The 24,744-nt window shown below is 46.3% G+C and overlaps 1 protein-coding gene across 2 annotated transcripts in view; it reads left to right on the top strand.

Moving 5' to 3' along the window:
- Window positions 1-24,744, top strand: part of MTMR1 (myotubularin related protein 1) — an 80,892-nt gene that overhangs the window by 41,986 nt on the left and 14,162 nt on the right. For both annotated transcript variants that reach the window (XM_066581783.1, XM_066581781.1), the window contains 8 exons: window positions 6,868-6,951; window positions 13,740-13,889; window positions 14,118-14,306; window positions 16,101-16,286; window positions 17,095-17,301; window positions 19,070-19,162; window positions 19,918-20,031; window positions 20,634-20,810. In XM_066581783.1, coding sequence (XP_066437880.1) covers window positions 6,868-6,951; window positions 13,740-13,889; window positions 14,118-14,306; window positions 16,101-16,286; window positions 17,095-17,301; window positions 19,070-19,162; window positions 19,918-20,031; window positions 20,634-20,810 — 1,200 coding nt within the window. The remainder of the gene's footprint in view (window positions 1-6,867; window positions 6,952-13,739; window positions 13,890-14,117; window positions 14,307-16,100; window positions 16,287-17,094; window positions 17,302-19,069; window positions 19,163-19,917; window positions 20,032-20,633; window positions 20,811-24,744) is intronic.

Genomic DNA, 24,744 nt, shown 5'->3' with positions numbered 1-24,744 from the left:
CAAGTTTTTTTTTTTTTTGTGTTCACCTATCTAGTCCACCCACTCTTGGTGGGTCCACCTGGTCGGGAGCACCTCAATTACCTATTTTTTTTATAACCTTCCTCAAGGCTTTTTGAATCTTGGTCACATAGCTGTGACTCAAGTATCTGACACAATTGGGTTTGCTGCACCCCTTTCCTTTCTCTCTAACAAAGTGTCACTATTGTGTTTACGCTTTTTGGGCTGATTACTTTTTGTATACAGAGCTCCAAATCTTATAGACAGGTAAAGGGGTATTCCAGAGATGTGGTGTTTTTTTTTCCAGCTTTTACTCATCCTCTCGATGGGTGAAAGCTGATAGATCAGTGGGGCGTCCGACCACTGGGTCCTCACCAATCTCAAGAGTGGGGGCTCTCGCTTGCCATGTTTTGCAAGTTGTAAAAACAGTCATAAACATATGGCAAAACTACACATCAATGATGAATCTTGAAAAAAGCAGAGGGTGGCCCATACAAACAGATCCTTTATTTTAAGTTTAGCCATGGGGCATCATTCCCAACTAACAGTTTGATATCTTTTGCCTCCCTGGAATACTTATGTGCACATTACATTGACAGATGTAACCTACATGGCACTAAAAATTACAAATGGGGGGTGGGGGTGGGGGTGTCGTGGCTACATGGACGGCCGCAGGTCTAGGAGCTCCCATACCTGACAGCTACATCAGTAATCCCGACCTCATCCTGTGTCAGCGCTCTGTTTCATGTCTACAAGTACACGGAGGCGGCCCCCGACGGTCGCTAGTGACTTTAGGCCTCATGTCCACGGGCAAAATCAGGCCCGCCGCGGATTCTCCATGTAGAATCCGTAGCGGGTCCCTCCTGCCCCGCGGACATGAGGCTGAAAATCAGAATAAACTCACCTGCTCCGGACGATGCGGATCTTCCTTCCTTCGTGGCCGGATCTTCTTTCTTTGGCCCGGCGGATGTGCTCAGCACTCCCGCGGCGTGCACATCCACCGGGCCGAAGAAAGAAGATCCGGCCGCGAAGGAAGGAAGATCCGTATCGTCCGGAGCAGGTGAGTTTAATTCTGGTACGGACCTCCTGCGGATCTGGATGGCTTCCATAGGCTTCAATAGAAGCCTGTAGGAGCTGTCCCCGCGGGAGACCCGCACGAAAATGTAGCATGTCCATTTTTTTCCTGCACGCGGATCCGTGCCTGACGGGAAAAATGACATCCGCAGGTATTTAATTACCTGCGGGTGTCTAATGCATCCCTATGGGGCGCGGATCCGCGTGCGGGAAAAACGCCTCGGATTTTAATTCTTCTTTTCCCCGTGGACATGAGGCCTTTGACATTGCAGTAGCCTGTAAGTGGCAGGACTACTGCGCCCACACTAGGAGCACTCCGCCATCTTACCTCGCCTTTTTCTTGCGGCTGCTATATGAAGAAGGGGGACAAGAAGCTTAAAGGGAAAAGGTGGCTTTAGCTACTGCTTACTCCTTCTGCGGACTCTGCCATAATCCACAGGTCACTGTATAATTCAGCCTTACACCTCACTATTTGCACTCAGAGAAACTAACTACTGGAATACCATTGGGGGGATAAAGTGCAGCAGCACTGATGATTGTATAACATACTACTCCTCAACCCCTTAAAGGGCCCACACTCCCTTCCCCCCCCCCCCCCAAAACCCCTTTCCAAACTAAATTGCTCTAGGACCGAACCAAGATGGGTCCAATGGGCTCTACGCTTCAATTCTCTACAATCAATCAACTTGGTTTGTCAGAGAGGAACCTTGGGGCCGTGCTCACAACCCTGCTTCGCCATGTGCTTTCACTAGCAAGACCCTCGGACCCTGCAGCTGAGTCCACAGAACCAGACCTGACGAGATCAGCTCCTTTCAGGTATTCCGTTGTCTACTGCTGCCCTTACAAGTAAAATCGATGACATCAAAGTGGAAGTTAGACTTTTATGACAAGACCTTCAGAGCCTTCAAGACTCTGTCGCACATGTGGAAGTTAGAATATCAACCTTGGACGACCTCACAGCTCCACTTTTATATATAGTGTGAGACCTCGCTCTCAAGGCTGAGACTTGGCTGCAGAAGATCTGAAGAATCGCTCCAGGAGAAATAATCCCTGCATTATAAGCATTGTGGAGAGGGCAAAGGGGCAAAAGCCAGAGGAATTTGTGGAAAAATTGCTCCATGAATGGTTTCCTGATGAGCCTTTATAGTGGAGAGAGCCCATTGTGTTCCAGTGAAATATTCTGTCCGGGGAGCCCCCAAGACCACTACTGGCATGCCTACTTAATTGTATTGACTGCAAACTGCACGTCTACATGGTGAAATCTGATATGATAATTCATCCATTCCTCTCTTTCTGGACTTCTCAGCAGATCTTCAAAAACAGAGGGCATCCTTGATTGTAGTCAAGCGTAAACTCTAGGCGTTACCGCTGTTGTATTCCATGGCCCACCCACCTTGCTCTCTTACGAGTGGTTGATGGCGAGCGTACCGGGTTCTTTGCTTCTTCCACTGAGGCTTATCCCGGCTAGCTGCAATAATTTCTGAAGACCTATGGCATGTTTGTCACCCCAACATAAGCGAGTTCTCATGCCGTAAGCTGTATTAATTATATCTTTGGGCCACCATTATTATTCCACAATGTCTCTAATATTTACCGAGGGGAATATCGGATCATTCGCCGATCAGGCTAGATTAGCTCATCTACTCTATGACCCTCGGGAAAATGAAGGGACACCCCTTCTGACTGTCCCTCCTAGGAGCCTCAGATAGTATCCTGGATCAGCTCTAGGTAAGGCCCAAGCCCCGTATCCTGATACTGTTCTGGTATTGGGACACCATTAGATCTTACCTACGAGGGTATGTTATGTATATGCACTACTTGGGTGCAGAAGTTTTGTATAGAACAGGCCCGGAAGCTGAGCCCGCTACATACACAACCTGTCAGCTGTCTTTGACTGCTGACATTCGACCGCAACATCCACGATCAGCGTTCACACTAATTGTGGTTGTTAACCCTGTAATTGCTGCTGTCAATTCTGATGAATGGCCTTTAAATGACCTAAACGCCGATTTGAAGGTCCCCCCCACCACCACCAATGAGATTGCGAAATGCCATTTAGGTATTATGAAAGCCGAGGGCCTACTGAAGACCACCTGGAGCTGCCTTGTATTTCTGCCTATTAATGCAGTAGTGGCGGAAATACCATTTACTGCAACACTAAAGTATTGCGGTATATGGTATAAGCGATCAAACAATTGCAAGTTCAAGTTCCCTTAGAGGACTAAAAAAACCTGGAAAAAACAAATTGTAAGAAATAAATCATACAAAATGTTAGGAAAAAAAAAAGAACCCTTTTCCTATATCTAGAATAAAAGTGCAATTTATCAAAATAACGCACTTTTGTTCAGGGAAAAAAAATACACAACCGTCACCACGTTTGCAAGAAAAAATGTTAATAAACGATCAAAAAGGCATATCTACTGCAAAATGATACCAATAAAAGTTGTCGTCCCGCAAAAAATTAACCCTTACCTAACCCCATTGATAGATATATAAAATTGTCTGTCAGAAGATGGTGAAAGAAAAAAAATGTAAATTTTTTATGAGTAGTACAGCAAAAAAAAACTCTTAATGTGGTATCTTAATAATTGTACTGACTCTCAGAATAGATATGTAATTTTTACCGCAACGTGAACCCTGTAAAACAAAGTACCCCAAAAATGGCGGAATTAGGCCACTCCACTTAGAAAGTTTTTCAGTACATTATGTGGTACATTAAATGGTACCATTGAAAAATACAACTCATCCTACAAAAATAATCCCCAGACAGCTGTTTTTACAGAAAAAGAAGAGTTACAACTTTTTGAAACTAGGGAGGAGAAACCAAAAATGAAAAGACCTTGAGGGGTTTACTTATTACAGCATGTTACATAAGAAGACTGTGCTGACCGTTACTAGTTTTGCTGTTAGAGGAGTTTTCCCATCCTATAAAATAATGGCCTACTGTTAGGATATGATTAGTGGGGGTCCGACCTCTGGGGCGCCCACTGATCCTGAGATTGAAGGCCGGTTGTTCTTATTCAGTGTCTCTCTTTTAGATTATTTAAAGGGTTATTTAAATGAATGTTCTTAAACTTAGATGGTTTCCAGACCAATGCTAATGCTGACCTATTCTCAGGATAGGTCATCAATGACTGATTGGCTGGGGTCTATGACTTTGAACACCGGCCAATCAGTTTTTTTGGGAGCCTGTTGCTAGTGCCACAACACACAGGGGTACGGAACACAAGCAGATTGCTCAACCCCTGTATAGTGGCTCATTAATATCAGTAGATATAAATCACTGCCGGAACTGTCTGGCTGAAGCTTACCTCCCTTTACCCATATAAAACACGGAAACGCTTGGCCAAACTGAGTATTTATGTCTGCCGTTTAAGATCACGTAGACCTCAGTATTAATCCTGAAGAAGGCAATACTGTTCTTGCAAATGTTACTCCAGGTTTCCCTATCCCAAGTCTGTGGGAAATTTAGGCCAAGTAGTTCTAATAAATCTTCTTGCCTTGATTCCCCCCCACACCACCTCGCTGCTGATCCGCTGGAGGTCAGTACTGCTGCTTGCCAAAATTCTTCTTTGGAGTCATCCGTGATTGAAATAATGGGGGATTGTGCTTCTTGTGGGGTTAAAAATCTGTGGAGATTCCCATTGAAGCGGTCTTGTCCCAGATGATCTGCAACATCGCTAACATTAACTCTACCCATCACGGAGCGTTCGGGCTCTCAGGACCTTCACGATGTACTCATCAATGAGTAATCCACCCCAAACACTGGTCTCTGATTTGGAAGGAATTGTGTTATTTAATGGAATTAATGTTCCTCTGGATCCTAGTAAAGTGTCCGTGTCTCAGCTCTGTGACCAGAGTCCTCGCTGGAACCGACCTTTATTTACTAGGAGTTCTTAGGTTCACTGCCAGGAAAACTATAGCATTATGTTGGAAGGATGTGAAGACCCCCATGTTGATCTTACTAGCTTAAAAACATGTTTAGTAAGACTGGAAACAGCTGTGGCAGTGGAACGGGTGAAGCCAGCGCAACACTGGACAGTAATCTACCTGGATTAAATGGGTTTATAGTGTGACTTCATGTTCAATATCCCTCATTCTGTGTGACCGCCACCTTCTTATATACAGATGGGTAGTTTGCTGGTGGGGTAGCAACTGCCCTTCCCATATTTTTCTTAACTTTTAACATAAATCACCAACAATGTTAAATTAAACCTGAAATATGTAATTCATTGAATAGCTGTGATTGGTTCATCGAGCGCCGGCTGTGATTGGCTGGCTCTCGATCCAATCACAGCACTTACTTGCTGGAGGCAGGGGAATTCAAAGCCCCGTTTACCAGAGAGAGATGACAGCGGGGAGGATCACACAGCAGCCTGCCACACTGCCGGGGAGACCATAGCGGGGAACACAGACCCCGGCTGCGAGGTGAGTATTGCGTTTTTCTTTTTACCTAGTGTGGCAAGGGCTTATCATCAGGGTAGGTCTTATTTTCAGGGAAACATGGTAGTACCTGGTCTACAACCTCTCCCTACTTAATCATGGCATGTTCCCCCCAAACTGATTTTTCAGTAGATTTTTCACAAAAAGCCATAAACGGTATGCCTTTGTTTGCACTGATTTCTGCCAAAATGCTGCGTATTTGCCACTGACTAGGGAGAAATCCACAGCAAACAATTGACATGACATGCCGCTGGATATCAATTCCCCTAAAGGTTCCACACTTTATTTTTGGCACCATGTGGAGAAGATTCGTTACAATCTCCTCTACACAGTTCTATAAATGCAGCAGGGGGTCCTGCACGGAATATCCACAGCATTTACACTCTATGGGAACTTACCTACAGATTGGGTGGTGATGAGATGTAGAGGCGTCACTTAAGGATCGGGACTTTGTATTTTGTGATTATTCCTTAAGCCTTCACCGAGAGGAGCTTGTTCCTATATGAGCATCCTATGTTTCCGGTTGTGTAGTATGAGGTGACAGTGTGCTTTACTACAATGATCTGACCTTTGTGGGTAATAGTCAGAGATCAGGCGCGGCTCTCCAGTAAGAAGTAACAATAGGAGCGTGAATAATATGCTGTATTGTATGAAGTTTAAGAACTAACAGAAAAGCACGTTTCGAGGCACAGCCTCTTCTTCAGTCAGGCTGGCATAAGACCCAACCTGTTACTGATTGGATACTTGATTGTGCCTATTAGCTGACATGGTGGAACACAGCCGGTGGGGATAGAAGGGTTCAGAGTCACAGCAATTTCCTGTGCTTATGAACCCTCCCCTTTCCCACTAGTGGGGGTCCACCATGTTGGTTTAATAAGCACAACCAGTATCCAATGGGTTGTGTCTTATGCCAGCTCACCAGAAGAAGAGGCAGTGCCTCGAAACGTGTTTTTCTGCTAGTTCTTACATTTGTACAATACAGCGTATTACTTCCACCCTTAATGCCACTACTTCTTGCTGCGCCTGATTTTTTAATCATCTCCCCCATACGTTGCATGGACCTGTTTTCCGCAGTCTGGCCAACAGCACATACACGTCCACCAATAAGTCACGGACATTTGTCTTCAGCCGACCAAAACCACCACCACAGGGTAGCTGCGCCTTTCTCTCTTTTTTCGGTATTCCTTATGTGGTAATTTTGCCATGTTCAGATTGATAATTATGGAGGGGTAATTAGACTGTTGCTGTAAAAGATTGGACTTAATCTCTTTTTGTCTTGAGGCTTTTTATCCTTTGCTGAAAGCATGCTTTATAACTTCACATTAATGTCGTAAACCGTCTCTTCTCTTCCAGCCGCTGTTTGCTTTCAGCTATAAAGAAAAGTTCTCTGTAAATGGCTGGAAGGTTTACGACCCTTCAGCAGAATACAAGAGACAGGTATGTGTCCTGCTGTGCGCACTCATCAGGTAGTCGCATCATTAATAGAGATGAGCGAACCTACTCGTTTCGAGTAATTACTCGATCGAGCACCGCGATTTTCGAGTACTTCAGTACTCGGGTGCAAAGATTCGGGGGGCGGGGGGAGGCATGACGGAGTGGGGGGTAGCAGTGGGGAACAGGGGGGAGCCCTCTCTCTCTCCTTCTCCCCCCCCCCCCCCCCCCCACTCCCCGCTGCAACCACCCACGGGGCCCCCCGAATCTTTTCGCCCGAGTACGGAAGTACTCGAAAATCGCGGTACTTGGGCGAAAAAGGGGCGTGGCCGAGTAGGTTCGCTCATCTCTAATCATTAACCCTTTCCAATCCACTGTCTGACGTCTGACAACATTCTGATTCAAGGCTGTACAGCTCCGATGTCGGAAGACATCCAGTTAGGGTATTGTTACTGTATATTACTGGCCGCTCTGTTGTCGGGGGTCCCACTAGCATGTCACATACCGCAGTACTGGCTCTAACCAGCAGATGGCGTCATTGTAAAATGCCAGAAAGAGAAAGCCCCCTAGGAAACCCTGAACCCAAAATTGGATTGCAAAGGGTTAAGGCTTTCTACACACCCGTCTGGGAGGCTCTTCTGCAGATTGGCATATTTGATGGGGAAGAATAAGTCCCCTCTGAAACCATGATGTAGATATGAGCAGAGCCGAAAACATGTCAGTGTTAAATCCCTGGGTTTGATAACCTTGTGATTGCAGTGTTAATAATTAATATAGATGATCTTCCTGATTGGGGAAACGCTCAGAACTCCCATTTAATGACCCTCAGATACATACATTTGATATCAATGGAAACAGGAACTCAAAAAGTTTCATTTAGCGAAACTAACGGTTATCCCCCATTTACACGGGACGACTGAACAACCTGCATGAGCGGGTGACGTCACCGCTAGTTGTTGGCGCTCGTGCAGAACGTTTAGCCCGGCAGATCATCAGCGAGTATCGCTAACGTCTCGCTCAGCGCGTCTTCTTTTATGTGAAACGCCGCACGGAGAGCGTTTAGACGCAGCGAGAAGCGAGCGAACCAGCGAGGATTTCTATGCTGATCAAAACTGAGCGACAAATGAAAAGTAAACAAATAGTGCACAATGGCTTTGCATTTAGATGTAACTATTATCGCAGGTTTTTGTTCATTTGAATGACTTTTGCGTGTAAATGGCCCTTAAGACTGTCCTGGTTGCTGATAGCAATCCATTTAATTTCTCAAGCTGCTGAGGTAAAATGAAAGCTGCGCTGTAATTGGTTGTTATGGGCAACCAAGACCATCTTACTGTACTACAATTTTACTAGCAGCCCAAAAAGTTTTATTCTGCTGTAGTCCTCACTAGGGGGGGAATGGAACAAAATGGCTGCCAACGAAGACAAGAGAGCGGTTTGTGTCCTTGGTTTTCATGTCTTCCAGTCTATTAGTGTTCAGCATAATTTTTTTTAAAGAATGTTTAGTGAGGATCCCCAGGGAGAGGTACTCCAATTCTAAGGGAAAAGGTTGCATCTGTAAGCAAAAAGCATCCGTCCACCGATAAGCGTGGAAACAGCGGAGCGCGTCCTTGGAAGTTTCACACAAAGTCCTGAGAAATCCACTGTCAGAGCAAGCAGAGAATTGGACGACCCGCAGCCGACGGTGTGGAAGATTCTGCGCAAACGTTTATGATGATATCTCTACTGATTACAATTGTTGCAGACCCGGAAACCGGACAACTAAGCGGACGACGGTCCATCTGCGAGAGTCTGCAGAGTCCAATAGAAAGCAATGGTTTTGTGGAATCTTTAGTGTTTAGTGATGAAGCCGCCTTCCACCTTTGTCTGTATTTAACAAACGTAATATCAGAATCCGGAGGAGACCAAACCCACCTGTCTACATGTAGCGTATGCGCGACTCCCCAAAGGGGAATGTGTTTTGCGCTATAACACTTAGGAAAGTGTACATGAGGAAACAATCCCCGGGATTTTGTACCTGGATGTGCTACAGATATGGCTTCTGCCGCAGCTGAAACAGAAAATCCCAAATTTCATCTTCCAATAGGATGGCCCCTTTCCCCTCCCCCCACCCCACCCATTTCCCATTTTTCATAGTGAGTTCTGTACGTGACTACCAAACGGATGGATTGGCACTGCAGGTCGTGATGATATTGAACTTCTTCCTTGGACCTTATGCCTTGTGATTATTTTTAAGTGTTATAGGCAGAGTTTACAAGCCCCCCTCCTTACCACCCACCATGACCTGCGAGTACACCGCATGGAAGCCATTGCATCAGTCAGTCGTGATCCGCTACAACTTGTATGGTAGGAACTTGTCTACAGGCTCCATGTGTGGCCAGTGAATTTGGGAAGTCCTATTGATCACCTCTGATCTGGAAAACATTTTTGATGATGTGCAACAAAAATTTTTGTTTCCATTAATATCAAATTTATGTATCTGAGAGACATTAAGGCTGGGTTCACACGGGGCGGAATGTCCGCACGGCAATTTCGCCCGCGGCTCCTGATCCTGGGATTAGCCAGCAAAGTGCGCGAGATTTAGCAAAAATCTCATGCACGCGCTGCGGCCGAGCCACACGAAAACTGACACGCGGCGCGGAATTCAATTCCGCAGCATGTCAATTTATTTTCTCTTTTCTGCAGCAACCTCTCTATGGGAAGAGAAAGCCGCAGCGTAATGCCAGCGGCAAAACCACTCTAAAACCCGCGGCTAAAGACCGAGGGTTTGGAAGCTGTGCCTTTACAGCGGAATTCTCACGTTTTTGCGGTGGGACCATTCCACGAGAATTCCGTCCTGCGTGACCCCAGCCTTGAGTGTTTCAAATTGTGATAATCATTTGCAATAACCCTGTATGATAGCTAATGTGATGACAACTGGAAAAAGTGCAAATAGCGCTATTTAACTAAAATAGGCATACTAATAGGTGTATTTAGATTGTGAGCCCCAATGGAGACCGGGCCCAATGTAAGTGCTAACAATCTGTGTACACCGCTACAGAATATGTATGCGCTATCTAAGTAAAAAAAAGATGTTTTTGTGCTAAAAAAAAATCTCTCTCAGCTGCCGGCCACCAGGGGTCTCCCTACCTTCTAATTTGCTTTCCTCCACCTGTTAAGTGCTGGCCATTTCCAGTAATAAAGATAACAAGACAGAGGACAGGAAGAGGAGGAGAGTGATATCTTATACTGACTGTAAAAGTCTATGGAGAGGAGGAGGGAGACACAGATGTGACTTCTGTTTGTCTTACAGCTACTGAATTCACATCTACACTGCTCAGTTCTACTGTATGATGCTGTTATGTATCTATGTGCTACATAGAGAGCAGAATCTGCTGTATTCTCCATGTGGATCTATGGAAAACATAAAAGCAGCCAATATCCATCCACCTGCTCGAAAAAAGGTCGAAAAATCGAGATGGTCTGCAGAGCGGAAACGAGTGAAAATGCAGGATACAAGTCCTAAAATGGCCCCGAAATATTGTTGTTTCTCGAGTACACACGACGACTTATTCTGACTAGTCCTCTGAAAGTGCGGGTAGGACTTGGATGTCTGTACTTATGTGTTAAGGGACTGTTGTAGTATAGGAGCAGCTGAGAGAGGACTCGGCTTTGCTGATATAAGGGTTGTTGAACAACCACGGTACGAGATATAGTGCAGTAAATAGAGATGGAGATCCTTATCCCTTATTTATATTGTGCTGACACGTTCTGCGGTGCTTTACCAGGAAGGCATTGATTCATATCAGCGGCATCTGTCCGCACAGTCAGCAGTCTAATACACTATATGAGACATGGAGGGAGACCATTATCTTCTATCATGCTTATCTCAGCCCTAACCCTTACACGGCAGCACTGATTACTAACTAATGTGTATAATAATATACATAGTACACAAAGGTAATGCTCATAAACCTACCGCAACCATGCAGCACATATGCAGGTCTAAGTCAATGGCTCATTTAAAGCGACCGGATAACAACACTTTTTTTGGCTAATTAAAACCAGTAAGAGAAACCAATTTAAATGTTTCAATTTTGTTTTCATCTTCTGGTTGTAGATTTGTTTTATTCTGTTGTCTATACGTGACTATAGGGGCGGCCATCTTTACTGAGCTACATTTAACAGCCTTTAGAGATATGCTTTAGAGCAGCCTCATGGGCTATTCATGCAAATGCAAGAAGGCACCCACTGACTTGTATGGAGACTGTTCTAGACATGCTCTGTGACCTGTGCAGAGGTCATTGTGCAGGGAGGGGGAGGAGGTCACAGCTGATCACCTATTGAGAATGATAGATCCTGTGTGATCTACTCAGAGGTGTTACTTCTCAGTGTAATCCTGCCTGTGATGTTAGTGAGACGACCGCTGAAGATTTTCTCTACAGATCAGGAAGTGTCAGACTAGTATTGGGCTCTGGGCTCAGTGGGGAAAAATGCAGGATTTTTGGATTTTTTTTAAAACTATAGATTGTGACCGAAAGTTTTAAAGTAAAATCACCAAAAATTTCTGTAAAAATTGAACACAAAATTGTGAAAAACTGAACGATGTGCCATTCGGTGTAAACTGCAGTCATTCGCTTTGGAATGACTGTCTGCTTACTGTGAATGGAGGTGGGGGGCGGTGGAAGGGGGGGGGTGAGAATGCTCCCCGGCCCACTCCGCCTCCATGCTGGGAGTGATACAAGCGTTACTAATACTTGTGTCGGCATCATCGTCTCGTGTAGGAAGACCGCTAGGCACTGGCCACATTCGCATCAAGACTTCCATTTGGAACAGAGCCATGACTCCTATGACAGATCTGTCCTCAAATTGATCTTTATGAATCCCATTGCCTTATAATGGGGTCTGGCAGGGTCCCAGCAGTTATGACTGTAGCAGCAGTGCTGCAGGGACTACTCTTGCTTTGAATTCCCACTGCTGCCATTGAAATGAATGGAGTGGCTGTGCACATGTGTATCCTCCTCTTCATTAATGCAGCGGCCGTCGGGACTCCCGTTCTTGGCATTGGTACCGGCCATAAAGTTATTCCCTATCCACAGGTTTGCCCCTTAGATAATTTGTGTGACAGATTAGCTATCAGCCGTTGGAGGGTCACGAAGCTTATATTAAGATGGTACAATATCATATGTTTTGGGGTTTTTTTCGTACATGCATTCTCTCTTCTTTCCTTCTCTCATGCTGGTCCCATTACTAATAGCAGATGCTTGTTCACACAAGTAGATGTACTACCAACATAAAAGATGCGATTGGTGACAATCAAGTGAATTACTGATTATTTGCTCGCTACACGCTTTACAATGCTCAATCATTGGGAATTTTCGATGTATCGACCTTTCTGGTGATTATCGCCCTAGGGAAAAGGCCTTACAAGAAGATAACTACAGCATGCCTGCGCTTTCATGTAATTTTTCAGAATAACCTGCAGAGTGTACATGAGGAATAACACAATTTCTGGCCATTACGCGACTTGTATCCTGCATTTGCCACCTTTCCTGTTCTGCAAGCTATATAGCTGATTGTAACTGAGAAGCGCAGGATGTTAGATTATTTTCTATATCTCTGTAGCACAAATTGACATAATCCTCACTATATATGGTCATTAAACAGCAGAACTGAGCAGTGTAGATATGATTTTAGTAGTTGTGAATCACTCACCAGTTAACTCAAGCAGCATGTATGTTGTACCTAAAGCCCCATTTACACAAAACGAATGTTGGACAAATGATGCTCGACACTTGTCCCCGTGTGTTCTCGCTTTCATGCTGCTGCACGGGAGCGAGTATGGCTGGCTCTATGAAAAAGCGGCCAGCAGCGGGCTGGGACGACTGGAGGAGATTTTCTCTCTTCGCTCTCCTCCGCCCCTCTGCATTCACTTAACAATCATCGTTTAGGATTTTATGCAGCCTAAATGATGAGCGATGATACTAAACGATGAGTATAAACAGCAGCCGTTCAGTACTGAACAGCCGCTGTGTTAGTGAATGGAGACGGGTGGGGGAGAGCGAAGAGTGAAATCTCCTCTAGCTGTCCCACTGCGAGCCAACGATACTCGCTACTGTGCAGCAGCATGGGAGCGAGTACATGCGGGGATGAATGTCGGGCATTATTTGGACAGTCGTCCCATGTAAAAGAGGTTTTATTCCCTCTCCTCCTCTCTGCTCTCCATAGACTTATATGGGCAGAATGAGTCATCGCCCTCCTTGTGCTTCCTGTGTTTCATTTCTAGTTACCGAGATGGTAAGACTGATTTCAAAACATGTAAGCATGCATCTGCGTTTGGGTCATGTGCTATATATTTCAGTCTTTCGAATAAAGTGGACTTTACATATGCAGACATGCCAGATAGCCTCCTCTCTGTTACCACATGACCACAGCAGAGGACGGCTCGTTAACAGGAAGGGAGACCCCTAGTGGCCACCACTTTAGAGCGATTTTTCAGCATAAAAACCTCATTTTAGGTAAATGAAGGGATTTGCACTTTGCTAGTTATCACATTGGCTATCGCATGGGCATAAAGTGCAGCGACCAGTTAAATAAACCGTCAAGAATCTGATAAAACACTTGAATCAATTGATGTGTTTTAGTCGACTGTTATCTTGTATCTGCCACCAAATAATCCTAGGGGTAAAGAGCACAGAAAAACCTGTTTTATTAGCAAAATGCAAACTAAATCGTGTGGTTATACGCTGTCATACGTCCCGACCTTCGCCTACCGCCATATTAACGGGATTTGTTTTATCTTCCATTCCGCCATTTAGGGTTTGCCAAATGAAAGCTGGAAAATCTCCAAGATCAACAGTACCTACGAGCTCTGCGATACCTACCCCGCGGTGTTTGTTGTCCCCACAAGTGTGGCAGATGATGACCTGGCCAGGGTCGGAGCATTTAGAGCCAAAGGGCGGATTCCGGTAAGATTGTGGGGGGGTGGGGGGTGGGGGGGTCACGGTAGTACAAGTAGTTTGTATAAAGATGTGATGGTGATAATATTGGAAGTTCTCCTTGTTATTTCACGGCTTCTGTACTTTTGCTGTGATCACATACAACTTGTATTTGCCCAATTTTAAGCAAACTACTCTCCCTATAAATTCAGCAGAGCAGTGGGGTCTAGTAGGTCAATAATGGTTTCTTGTTCGTAGGTTTTGTCATGGATTCACCCCGAAAGCCAGGCGACCATCACCCGTTGCAGCCAACCTTTGGTGGGACCCAATGACAAGAGATGCAAAGAGGATGAGAAGTATTTGCAGACCATCATGGATGCCAACGCTCAGTCACATAAGCTTATTATATTTGATGCCCGGCAGAACAGCGTTGCTGATACCAACAAGGTAAGGTCAGAATGCTTCTACCTGAAGAGAAATGGGTTCATTTTGAAAGAAGAGAAGATTTGATGGGCATCGCCAAAGATAAAAGACCTGACGCCAAAGGGAATGCAAAGAGAAGAACAAAGCAAATTGTATATTCCCAAATACCAAAATATCCAGTCTGTTACACACAATAGACAAGAGGAGAAAGAAAAAAATACTTAATAACAAAGAAATAAACTACCAATTAGGTGTGTAAGTGAAGCCTTCCCTGAATGCAGGTAATAGCCAGAGGGCTCTTATCTGCGCTCAGATCCTTTGTTCTTCACGGGGAAACAATGCTATCAGCACTTCCCGTGGAGAACTACTGATAAAAGTGAGTGACGATTTCTATGTTGGACTGAATTTAACGATCAGCCAGCAGTGCCCGAAAAGCAGACGTTGGGCGCCCATTTACACGCACCGATGATCGCTAAAACGATCACTGATTAGCGGTTGTTTTTTTTTTATTTAGCGATCATCACTCCGTGTAAATGGGCCTTTACAAGAGATACAGCACGGATTGACCCCTTCCAAAATAGTGTAAAATGTATGAGTCATAGCATCTAATACCGAATACACTGACTAGTGCAGGCAGTGCGAAATAAGGGATATAATGGCATATCTGCACATTAGTCATGGCATCCGGCAGGGAACGAGCACAGCTGGTGTATCAGGAGTCCTGGGGAATTAAGCACTGAAAACCGCGGTGTGGAAAGCGGTTAGTCCTTGCTATATCTTTGGACGTGTCGAGTAGGGGTTTATACATACTCCATATGCACCTTTGTAAATCTGTATACCGGAACATTTGCATTTATACTCTACTCCCCTTTATTCGGGTTGGTTCTGGGTATTCCAGCACCAATATTTTTAGCGGTTGATACGTTTGCCTCGTTTTTAAATGTTTTTTTCAATCCTTTTTTTGTCTATTTTTGCATGTGTATTTTGCGTAATACGGATTGGATATTTTGTAATTCGGGAGTGCGCCATTTGCTTGTGGGTATAGTGTCACTTAAAGACATTTTTTTTCTCTGGAAGACCCCACACAGTCATGCATTATACAGGAAATTCATTAGGCAGCATGTAACTCTTTATTTACCCTGCGGTGTGTGACTAAGATTGTGGCCTAAGGCCGCCTGCAGACGGCCAGGTCGGATCCGGCTGCGAGAATTCTCGCAGCAGGACCCGACCCAAGCCCCTGCAGAGACCAACGTGGCACTTACCTGCTCCTGCGGCACTGAATCTTTCATTTGCCAGTTGCCGGGCAGCTGGCGCATGCGCAGCCGGCGGCCGGGGAGTGACCTTTCCGCACGAAACTCTGCGAGCCCTGCACAGAAATGGAGCATGCCGCGACTTGTTTTCTGCGCATGATTTTGCGCAGACAAATCGCGTCCGTCTGCCTAGGATTGTGCAGGGGGCCTTAGACAGTAGTGATGATAGTTTATTATTAAAGGGGTTGTAAAAGTATAGAAGATGTGAATATGGTGAATCTGCAACACCAGACTCTGCCTATGGACAGGAGGGGCGCTATTTCTGTTGGTGAAAATTTATTGTTGCCACTATCAGTGATTTTTATTTCTGGTGGTGAGAAAAAGTCTAATTTTGGAAAAACACCTTTTTAATTCTCTGCCTAAAACTATTTTTAATCACAATAGCATAACATATGCGGGTAATAATAAAAGCGTTAAATGACCAGAGTTAGGACTAAATTGATAAGAATAGGATGTCTTTGTCCTGTTGTGTTTCGGGGGCTTATTTCTTGTGATTTGTATCTCGCAGGCTAAAGGAGGGGGATACGAGAGTGAGACGGCTTACCCCAACGCAGAGCTTATATTCCTGGAGATACACAACATCCACGTCATGAGGGAATCGCTACGGAAATTGAAGGAGATTGTCTATCCGGCTATTGATGAGGCTCGTTGGCTGACAAATGTAGATGGGACACATTGGCTTGAATACATACGGGTAAGGCTCATACATTTTGGGAATGTCGTAGCCCCCTACACTGCTAAAGACCACTAAGCTTGAAGCGAAGCGGCTGCCGAGCGCTGCGGATCTGCTGAAATCAAATGAATGATAGTCCTACATGGACAGGCGGGGTGGTAGCTGGACTACATCTGCTCCTTCTACAACATCCATATGCTGATTCCTTATACTTGGGTTGTACAACGTTAGACAGTAGTGACTATGGCAGTCGTGTACTTCTACTATATATACCCAGTATTGCAGCTCAGTCACATTCACTTGAATGGGTTGAGGCTGCAGTAAACTGCAATACCCAACGCAGGTGCTACTAAAAGTACTGAGCCATGTCCGGCAAACAGGGAACTTACAGCTTGCCCGTTGCATATTATGGGGTCTGGACCTTGATGATTTTGTTGGGGTGGTCCATCTTATGCAGTTGGAATCGGTTTCTTTTGGATTTAAAGGGCATCTGTAGCTATCTTTTTGCAGAACTCTGAGGGCAGCACAAGGTAGTGACCGTCACCATGATTGCAATGATATGTCTGCTGTATGTACCTGTGCAGTAGTTTTGGAGAAACTTAATTAGTTGCAGCCATACATAGAGGACTACAGGAAGTAGTCCTCGATATTCATGAGCTGCATGCCAGCCATGCCCATCCTGTCCTCCAGCCGATGATTGGCAGCCATCTCCCTCTGCACAGTCATAGGCAGACCGGCCAATAAGTGACTGGAGGGAATTTTAGGTGATGTATTTGGTGCATTTATCTATTTTCTGACTATTTGTTTCTAACGTTTGCTGCCTCTTCAGATGCTTCTTGCCGGTTCTGTGAGGATTGCAGACAAGCTGGAATCAAGCAAGACGTCGGTTGTGGTTCACTGCAGTGATGGCTGGGACAGGACGGCGCAGCTGACATCGCTGGCAATGCTAATGCTGGACAGCTATTACAGGACCATCAAAGGATTTGAAGTTCTGATTGAGAAGGAATGGATCAGCTTTGGCCATAGGTTTGCCATGGTATGTATGTGCAAGCACACAATGTATACAAAAAGAAAGCGGGTTGTTAAATGACAAAACTGTAACAATGTTGCTGCCTGTGCAACATTTGCCTTTGTTAGTACTGAGTTTATTTAACCCCTTAGCACCCCAGGATGCGTATGTATGCCCTAGGTGCACAAGGTTTGTATAGAGCGGACTTTGAGAGCAGAGTTACTCTTGATACATGGCCGCTGTTGACTGTCTTGGACAGCTGACTCCTGGCTGCGATCACCGTGGCTCTTAAACCTTTTAAACTGAATCGTGGCGGTTAAATCATTAAAGGGGTTGTCCGGCCATAAACATCATATCTCATTACTTCTGTTTGCCCATTTCCATGCACTTTGTAATGTACATTGTGCATTGAAAATGTTGCAAACAGAAGTTATTCACTTACCTTTAGGGTGCCCCCCCTTGTGTTGCCCCTCGGTCGTCCGTGGTTACGACAAGAAATCGTCTGGTTTTCTTGTCGGGCCGGCAGCAGCTATCGTCTGCGCGGGAACGCGTCTCTTCCGCTCCGCGCATGCGCAATCCTTCGTTCTTCCGCCGGGACCGCGCTCTTTACCTAATCATTGCAGGGGACGCGCGCCGCCGGTCGGCGCATGCGCAGTACACTCACTTCCTGGTTTCATATACCAGAGCGGAGTGAGTGACTGCCTGCCGCTGCTGTTTGGAGAAGAGCCAAGGAGACACCATCGGGGCTTGAAAAGTATGTGACCGACGTCATCGGGAGCGCGCACGTCGGAGCATATACTGTGGTGCACCATAGGAGAAGTCCCTCGGTACACCATGGGAGAAGACCCCCGGCGTCATCTTTGAAGAGAATTTTTACAAAGAAGATAAAAAGCTTGTTCAGGTAAGCGGAAAGGGCTACTTAAATGGGGGTTTAGTGTATATTTTATACGCTTGTATTTGCAGGTTGTATCTCCAAAAAAAATTAACTTCATCTGCCGGACAACCCCTTTAAATGTTGCTGTCCCTTCTGACTACAGCATTGAAATGCCCTATTCAGCAGTCCCGAATCGCTTCTCAATGGTAAGACTGCGAGGTTCTGTTTGGGTGTCATGGCAGCTGGGGACTACTGAAGGTCTTCAGCACTGCCATTTATTTCCGCCTATTAAGACGTGACAACCGCATGTCTTAATACAATGCCAGCAGAAATGTCATGTACTGCAATACTGATCAAACACTTGTAAGTTGAAGGCCACACTCACACACAGTGTTTTAAATGCTGCCGTTTACCGCGATTTTGATCAGCTTTTTTGAACGCAGGTGACTGTGATGAGGTGCGTTTTTAAAAAATGCTAGAAAGCACGAAAATAGAGCAGACAGTGCTCGAAAATCGCGTGTTCGAACGCAGCTCTGCGAGACCCCATTGAAACAGAAACATAAGAGTTATGATTTTTTGAAAGTGGGGAGGAGAAACCAAAATTAAAGAAAAAATGCCCGAGTCCTTAATAGGATTAAAGAGCCTGAATTATGGACTGCCCTAGAACAGTTTGTGGGCTCCTCTGAGGCCAACGGATAGTATTACATGGCGGTAAGTCAAAGTAATGTAGGTGAAAATGTAAAATATATAAATATGGTCAGAGATGGAGTCACTCTTACCAGAGGCTCTGCTCTGCCTCATAGAGGGGGTCCCAAACAGGACCCCTCCCCCAACTCTCATTCTTTATATCATCACTGATGTTTAATTATTCAACATTGGAACTTGTAATTGCAAGTGTTGAATATTGCTTCTTCTTTCCAGAGAGTGGGCCATGGGGAGGACAATCACGCCGATGCCGACCGGTCCCCAATTTTCCTTCAATTCATTGACTGTGTGTGGCAAATGACAAATCAGGTAAATGCTTCATCCTCATCATCGCTATGGCTTAGGCCCCCCTTGTAGGTCAGCCCCCCTTGTTGTAAGCGGATTGCAGAGTTTTATCCAAATATCACTGAAATAAGAAATTGCCTGTAGTGCCATAAATTGCTGCTGTAGTTCGCAGCTATGGTCCGTGATGGCTCCAGGTCACTTTATCGCAGGGTATGTGCAAACGTAGCGGTAATGCTACAGACTCTCCACAGTGGAAAATATCGCTACAGAATCCGCAGCATTTTTGCATTAAAGAGAGTCAAATTCTGCACCATTGGTACGGACCCACAGCTGATATTGGCCTGCCGCTCCTCTCCCCTCACTGCAGCATACAGAGCAGCACTCACATCCCTCACCCAGTAATCGCTTTTTAGCACCGTGGCCAACCGTCGGGTGATGTGGAAGTAGGTGCATCACCTGACCCGCGGCCATAGCAGTTAATGAGTGAGGGCTACTCTGTGCTCTGCAGTTGAAGTTCAGTTTATTCACCCCCCCCCCACCCCACACACTCCCTACCCCTCCAATGTTGATCCAGAAAAAGCAAAATACCCCAATGAGGTAGAAGCCAATTTTCCACATTTAGGGGAAAAAATTCCTCCCTGACTCCAATCGGAATAATCCCCGGATCACCGACCCCTCTGAAGTTATTATAACATTGTATCGGCCAAGAACGGCTCTTGATATTGAAGTCTGAGTCTGAACATTTTACTAACACTTTTGTGTCCTTTGGTTGCTTTTAGTTTCCTGCCGCCTTTGAATTTAATGAGCTTTTCCTCATCACCATTCTGGACCATCTCTACAGCTGCTTGTTTGGCACATTTTTATACAATAGCGAGCAGCAGAGAATGAAAGAGGTACGTATAACGGAACGCAAATATTACGCTCGGCTCGCAGTGGCGACACTTACTCTATCTCAGATGGCCAGCGCTGCTCTGTGGAGGCGGCTGATGTGGTAGGCCATTACGTCACGTACAGTCAAGGTGGGCAAGGAGCAAATGTCTTGGGTGTTGAGAAAGCAGAAACCATCCAAAGCGATAATTATGTAATAGTAGTAGCCGTCTGGAAGGGGACAAATAGTTTTGCACATAACAGGCATAATATGCCCAGATTTATACTGCAGACCACGGTGTTGACCACGAGGTGGCGCTGTAGTACTTATTTCTGATTTTTTTTTTCTTCTTTTGCCTGACCATGCAATCATTATTATTCTTCACATCTTCCCTGTTCATAATGTTTGCAGAATATCAGACGTAAAGCACTGCCTACTTGCAGCTTCGCTGAGAGAGAACCCTTCTGTTGCATTCATAAGCCGCTTAGTATTCAGCACGATGCATTTGCTGAACACATGACATTTATATGTTGGCGCTCGCATGATCCCATTCAGTGCATTACTGGTGTTGCATTATTAATAGTATGTAGATGGGAAGTGTAATTGTCCATTTGTGTTGTCTTCTAGGAGATGCAGACAAAAACGATCTCGTTATGGTCGTACATTAATAGCCATGTGGATGAGTTTACAAACCCTTTCTACGTCAATTATGAGCACCACGTATTGTATCCGGTCGCTAGTCTGAGCCACTTGGAACTCTGGGTGAATTATTACATTAGGTGGAATCCGAGGACCAGACCTCAGGTTTGTTAATAAATGTCCCACTTTTTTTTCTTGCTCTGTTTGCAAATAGTTCCCAGAATGCAACTGCTTCTTCTGTTAAGATTTGCCATGTATAGCTTGATTATTTTAGTGTTCATCAGTAGAGATGAGCGAGCGTACTCGGTTCGGGTGTTTTTGCACTCGAGCAACGCTTTTTCCGAGTAACTGACTACTCGGACGAAAAGATTCGGGGGGACGCCAGGGGTGAGCAGGGGGGTTGCAGAGGGGAGTGGGGGGGGGGGGGGGGTAGAGAGAGAGCTCCCCCCTGTTCCCCACTGCTAACCCCGCTCCACCACGCCGACCCCCGGCGCCCCCCGAATCTTTTCGTCCGAGAAGTCAGTTACTCGGAAAAAGCGGTGCTCGAGTGCAAAAACACCCGAACCGAGTACGCTCGCTCATCTCTATCCATCAGCTATGAGCGGGTGAAGCGCCATCTACAACTCCTACTTTTCTGGGTGGTAGAAAGCGCTCATTACACAGAACAGGCCTTGAAATTTTGGTGCAGTTAGTGTGCAAAATTTTAAACATGATCGTTCTGATGGGTAACAGATGCCCAGCCGGTCGTCCCAGCGGTAATGCTTCCTATGCTTTTACGGAGGAAGGAGTATTACTGACTTAACGGAAGCGGAGAGGATGGGGTTCATTCCCGCCCGCCACCATTCACAGTAAGCGGATAGTCTTCAAAAGGGAATGACTGCTGTTTGCACGGAACGGTACATTATATGCCGAAACTGAACGAGGAGTGAAGGTTTTCTCGTTCGTTGTTCAGTCGGAGCATGCATTTACACTGAATGATAATCCTTCACATTCTCACTGGATCGCGGGAATCCAAGTGATAATCGTTCTGTGTAAAAGTGCTTTTACTCCACTCCTTTGTAGTAGCTAAGGGCCCATTTAGACAGGACAAATGTCAGGCAAACGATGCCCGACACTCGTTCCCGCACATATTAGCTCCCGTGCTGCTGCATGGGAGCTAGTATCGCTGGCTCACAGCGAGGAGGCTGCAGGAGATTTCACTCCTCGCTCTCCCCACCCCTCTCCATTGTCATAACACAGCGGCCGTTCAGTACTGAACAGCTGCTATTTACACTGAGCGACCAGCAATCAGCTCATCATCGTTTATTCCCATAAACGATGGACGATGAGCTTGATTGCTGATCGCTCAGTGTAAATAGCAGCCGTTCAGTACTGAACGTCCGCTATGTTAAGTGAATGGAGAAGGGTGCGGGGGAGTGAGGAGTGAAATCTCCTGCAGCCTCCCCGTTCCCCTGCTGGCCGCTTTGTGAGCAAGCCTGCGCTACTAGCTCCCGTGCACGGGAGGGAGGACACACAGGGACGAGTGTTGGGCATCGTTTGCCCGACATTCGGTCCGTCTAAATGGACCCTAAGTCATGCGTTGTGTGCAGACCGTTCTCTGGAGGAAATCTGCATAGTATGGCCATCCGTAGATTGTGTGTTAATCTTGTTGCATTTGTTTTCTTTCTTCTTGGTGTGCTGTGATAGTAATTGTATTCATATAGTGCCAATATTTCTTGTAGCCTTGTACAGTAAGTTAGGGTGAGGGGACATAAAAGTTACAATGTTGTAAAATAAATGTAAGGGGAGAAGGCGGTATTCAGAATGCTGCAGCTTACAAGGAACCGGAGTGATACAACATAATGCCATGTTCCATCTGCGGGTTCTGTCCCATAGTGATGTAGATAGCACTCGCACGTGAAAATAGCACATTATTTCAATGTGTTTACATGTGCGATCTTTCTCTCGGACTGATGGTCTGGGATGGGACAAGCTGCGACCTTCTTATTTTGAGCAAATCTGTTTCAATGGGAGGAAAAAAATCTGCACTGCGCTCGCATATAAACTGCAATGCGATTTTTCTATTTTTACTTTCAAAACATGCCGTTTTCACACTCGTGACAAATGCTTGCAAAAAAACCGCATGTGCAGCGCTGCAAAGAATTTATCTCACAAAACACATCGCAATGGCAGAAAATGTTACCGGCTTACGGGCGTGATATTGATCAGTGTATCTTGGGTTGATATCGCACACGCCCGCGTAAATGCATCCTAAGATTTATATATGGATGGGTAGATGGGAAGGTAGATGGGCAGTTAGGTAGGTTGATGGGAAGGTAGACAGACAGGCAGTCAGGTAGGTACCATAGATGGGGAAGACGGTCGGGTAGTGGATGGGAAGGTAGACGGTAGGGTAGGTAGATGGGAAGGTAGACGGTCGGGTAGGTAGATGGGGGAAGGTAGACAGTCGGGTAGGTAGATGGGGGAAGGTAGACGGTCGGGTAGGTAGATGGGGGAAGGTAGACGGTCGGGTAGGTAGATGGGGGAAGGTAGACGGTCGGGTAGGTAGATGGGGGAAGGTAGACGGTCGGGTAGGTAGATGGGGGAAGGTAGACGGTCGGGTAGGTAGATGGGGGAAGGTAGACGGTCGGGTAGGTAGATGGGGGAAGGTAGACGGTCGGGTAGGTAGATGGGGGAAGGTAGACGGTCGGGTAGGTAGATGGGGGAAGGTAGACGGTCGGGTAGGTAGATGGGGGAAGGTGGACGGTCGGGTAGGTAGATGGGGGAAGGTGGACGGTCGGGTAGGTAGATGGGGGAAGGTGGACGGTCGGGTAGGTAGATGGGGGAAGGTGGACGGTCGGGTAGGTAGATGGGGGAAGGTGGACGGTCGGGTAGGTAGATGGGGGAAGGTGGACGGTCGGGTAGGTAAATGGGGGAAGGTGGACGGTCGGGTAGGTAGATGGGGGAAGGTGGACGGGCGGGTAGGTAGATGGGGGAAGGTGGACGGGCGGGTAGGTAGATGGGGGAAGGTGGACGGGCGGGTAGGTAGATGGGGGAAGGTGGACGGTCGGGTAGGTAGATGGGGGAAGGTGGACGGTCGGGTAGGTAGATGGGGGAAGGTGGACGGTCGGGTAGGTAGATGGGGGAAGGTGGACGGGCGGGTAGGTAGATGGGGGAAGGTGGACGGGCGGGTAGGTAGATGGGGGAAGGTGGACGGGCGGGTAGGTAGATGGGGGAAGGTGGACGGGCGGGCGGCCGGGTAGATGGGGGAAGGTGGACGGGCGGGCGGCCGGGTAGATGGGGGAAGGTGGACGGGCGGGCGGCCGGGTAGATGGGGGAAGGTGGCCGGGCGGGCGCCCGGGTAGATGGGGGAAGGTGGCCGGGCAGATTCATCACAAGTGCGCTGCGGACGGGATGTTTCCCTCCGGCGTTGCCCCCTTCTGTCCAGTGAACAGCACCAGTAGACAACTATGACGTCCAACCAGGACATTGTGACGGCTGTCAATCATAGCTGTGGAGCTTAACGAGAGAGCAGGTGTGAACACAGCCTAGGTAAACCAATTGCACAGGCTTTTGAGCAGCCAAGTGGTAGAGAATTTGTGATAATTTGTGATTTAGAAAGTTCAGTCATTTTTTTTCCAGTAAATGAGCAATATAAAAGTGTAGCGGTGTCCGTAGCCGTCAGCAGTCATTTTTGCCTCAATAACCCATTTCTCCAGACTTCTGAACAGTCTCATATATTGCTGTTTTTAAAGACATTTATTGTCTAGACTCCATCGGCATCAAGAAAGTCTTAGAAGTGAAGAGCCGCCGTCTGAGAAGTGCGGTGTGATGTTATGGAATAATAGAAGAATAATTATTCGTGGCAAGGTGATATGCTCTCTGAATCACGGCTCATTGTCTAGAGGTTTTAATCCATGCAGGTTACAGAGAGAACAAAGCCTGGGTTTATAAAGACTCTTAAGTGGATTTCAGTTTTTACTTCCCTAGAAAATATGCAAATTGACCAGAAGGTGAGACCGCTGGTAGATAGAGACTGCAGGCACGGGTGCCGAGTGTAAGGATGTGCCATCCATTGGATGGGTTTGGAGTATAGTTTACCGCATACCCAGGACTGCGA

The sequence above is a fragment of the Eleutherodactylus coqui genome, chromosome 10 (genome assembly GCF_035609145.1).
Source record: "Eleutherodactylus coqui strain aEleCoq1 chromosome 10, aEleCoq1.hap1, whole genome shotgun sequence".
NCBI classification, from domain to species: domain Eukaryota; kingdom Metazoa; phylum Chordata; class Amphibia; order Anura; family Eleutherodactylidae; genus Eleutherodactylus; species Eleutherodactylus coqui.
The sequence above is the reverse complement of the archived record's forward strand: the minus strand, read 5'-3'. Positions and strand labels throughout refer to the sequence as shown.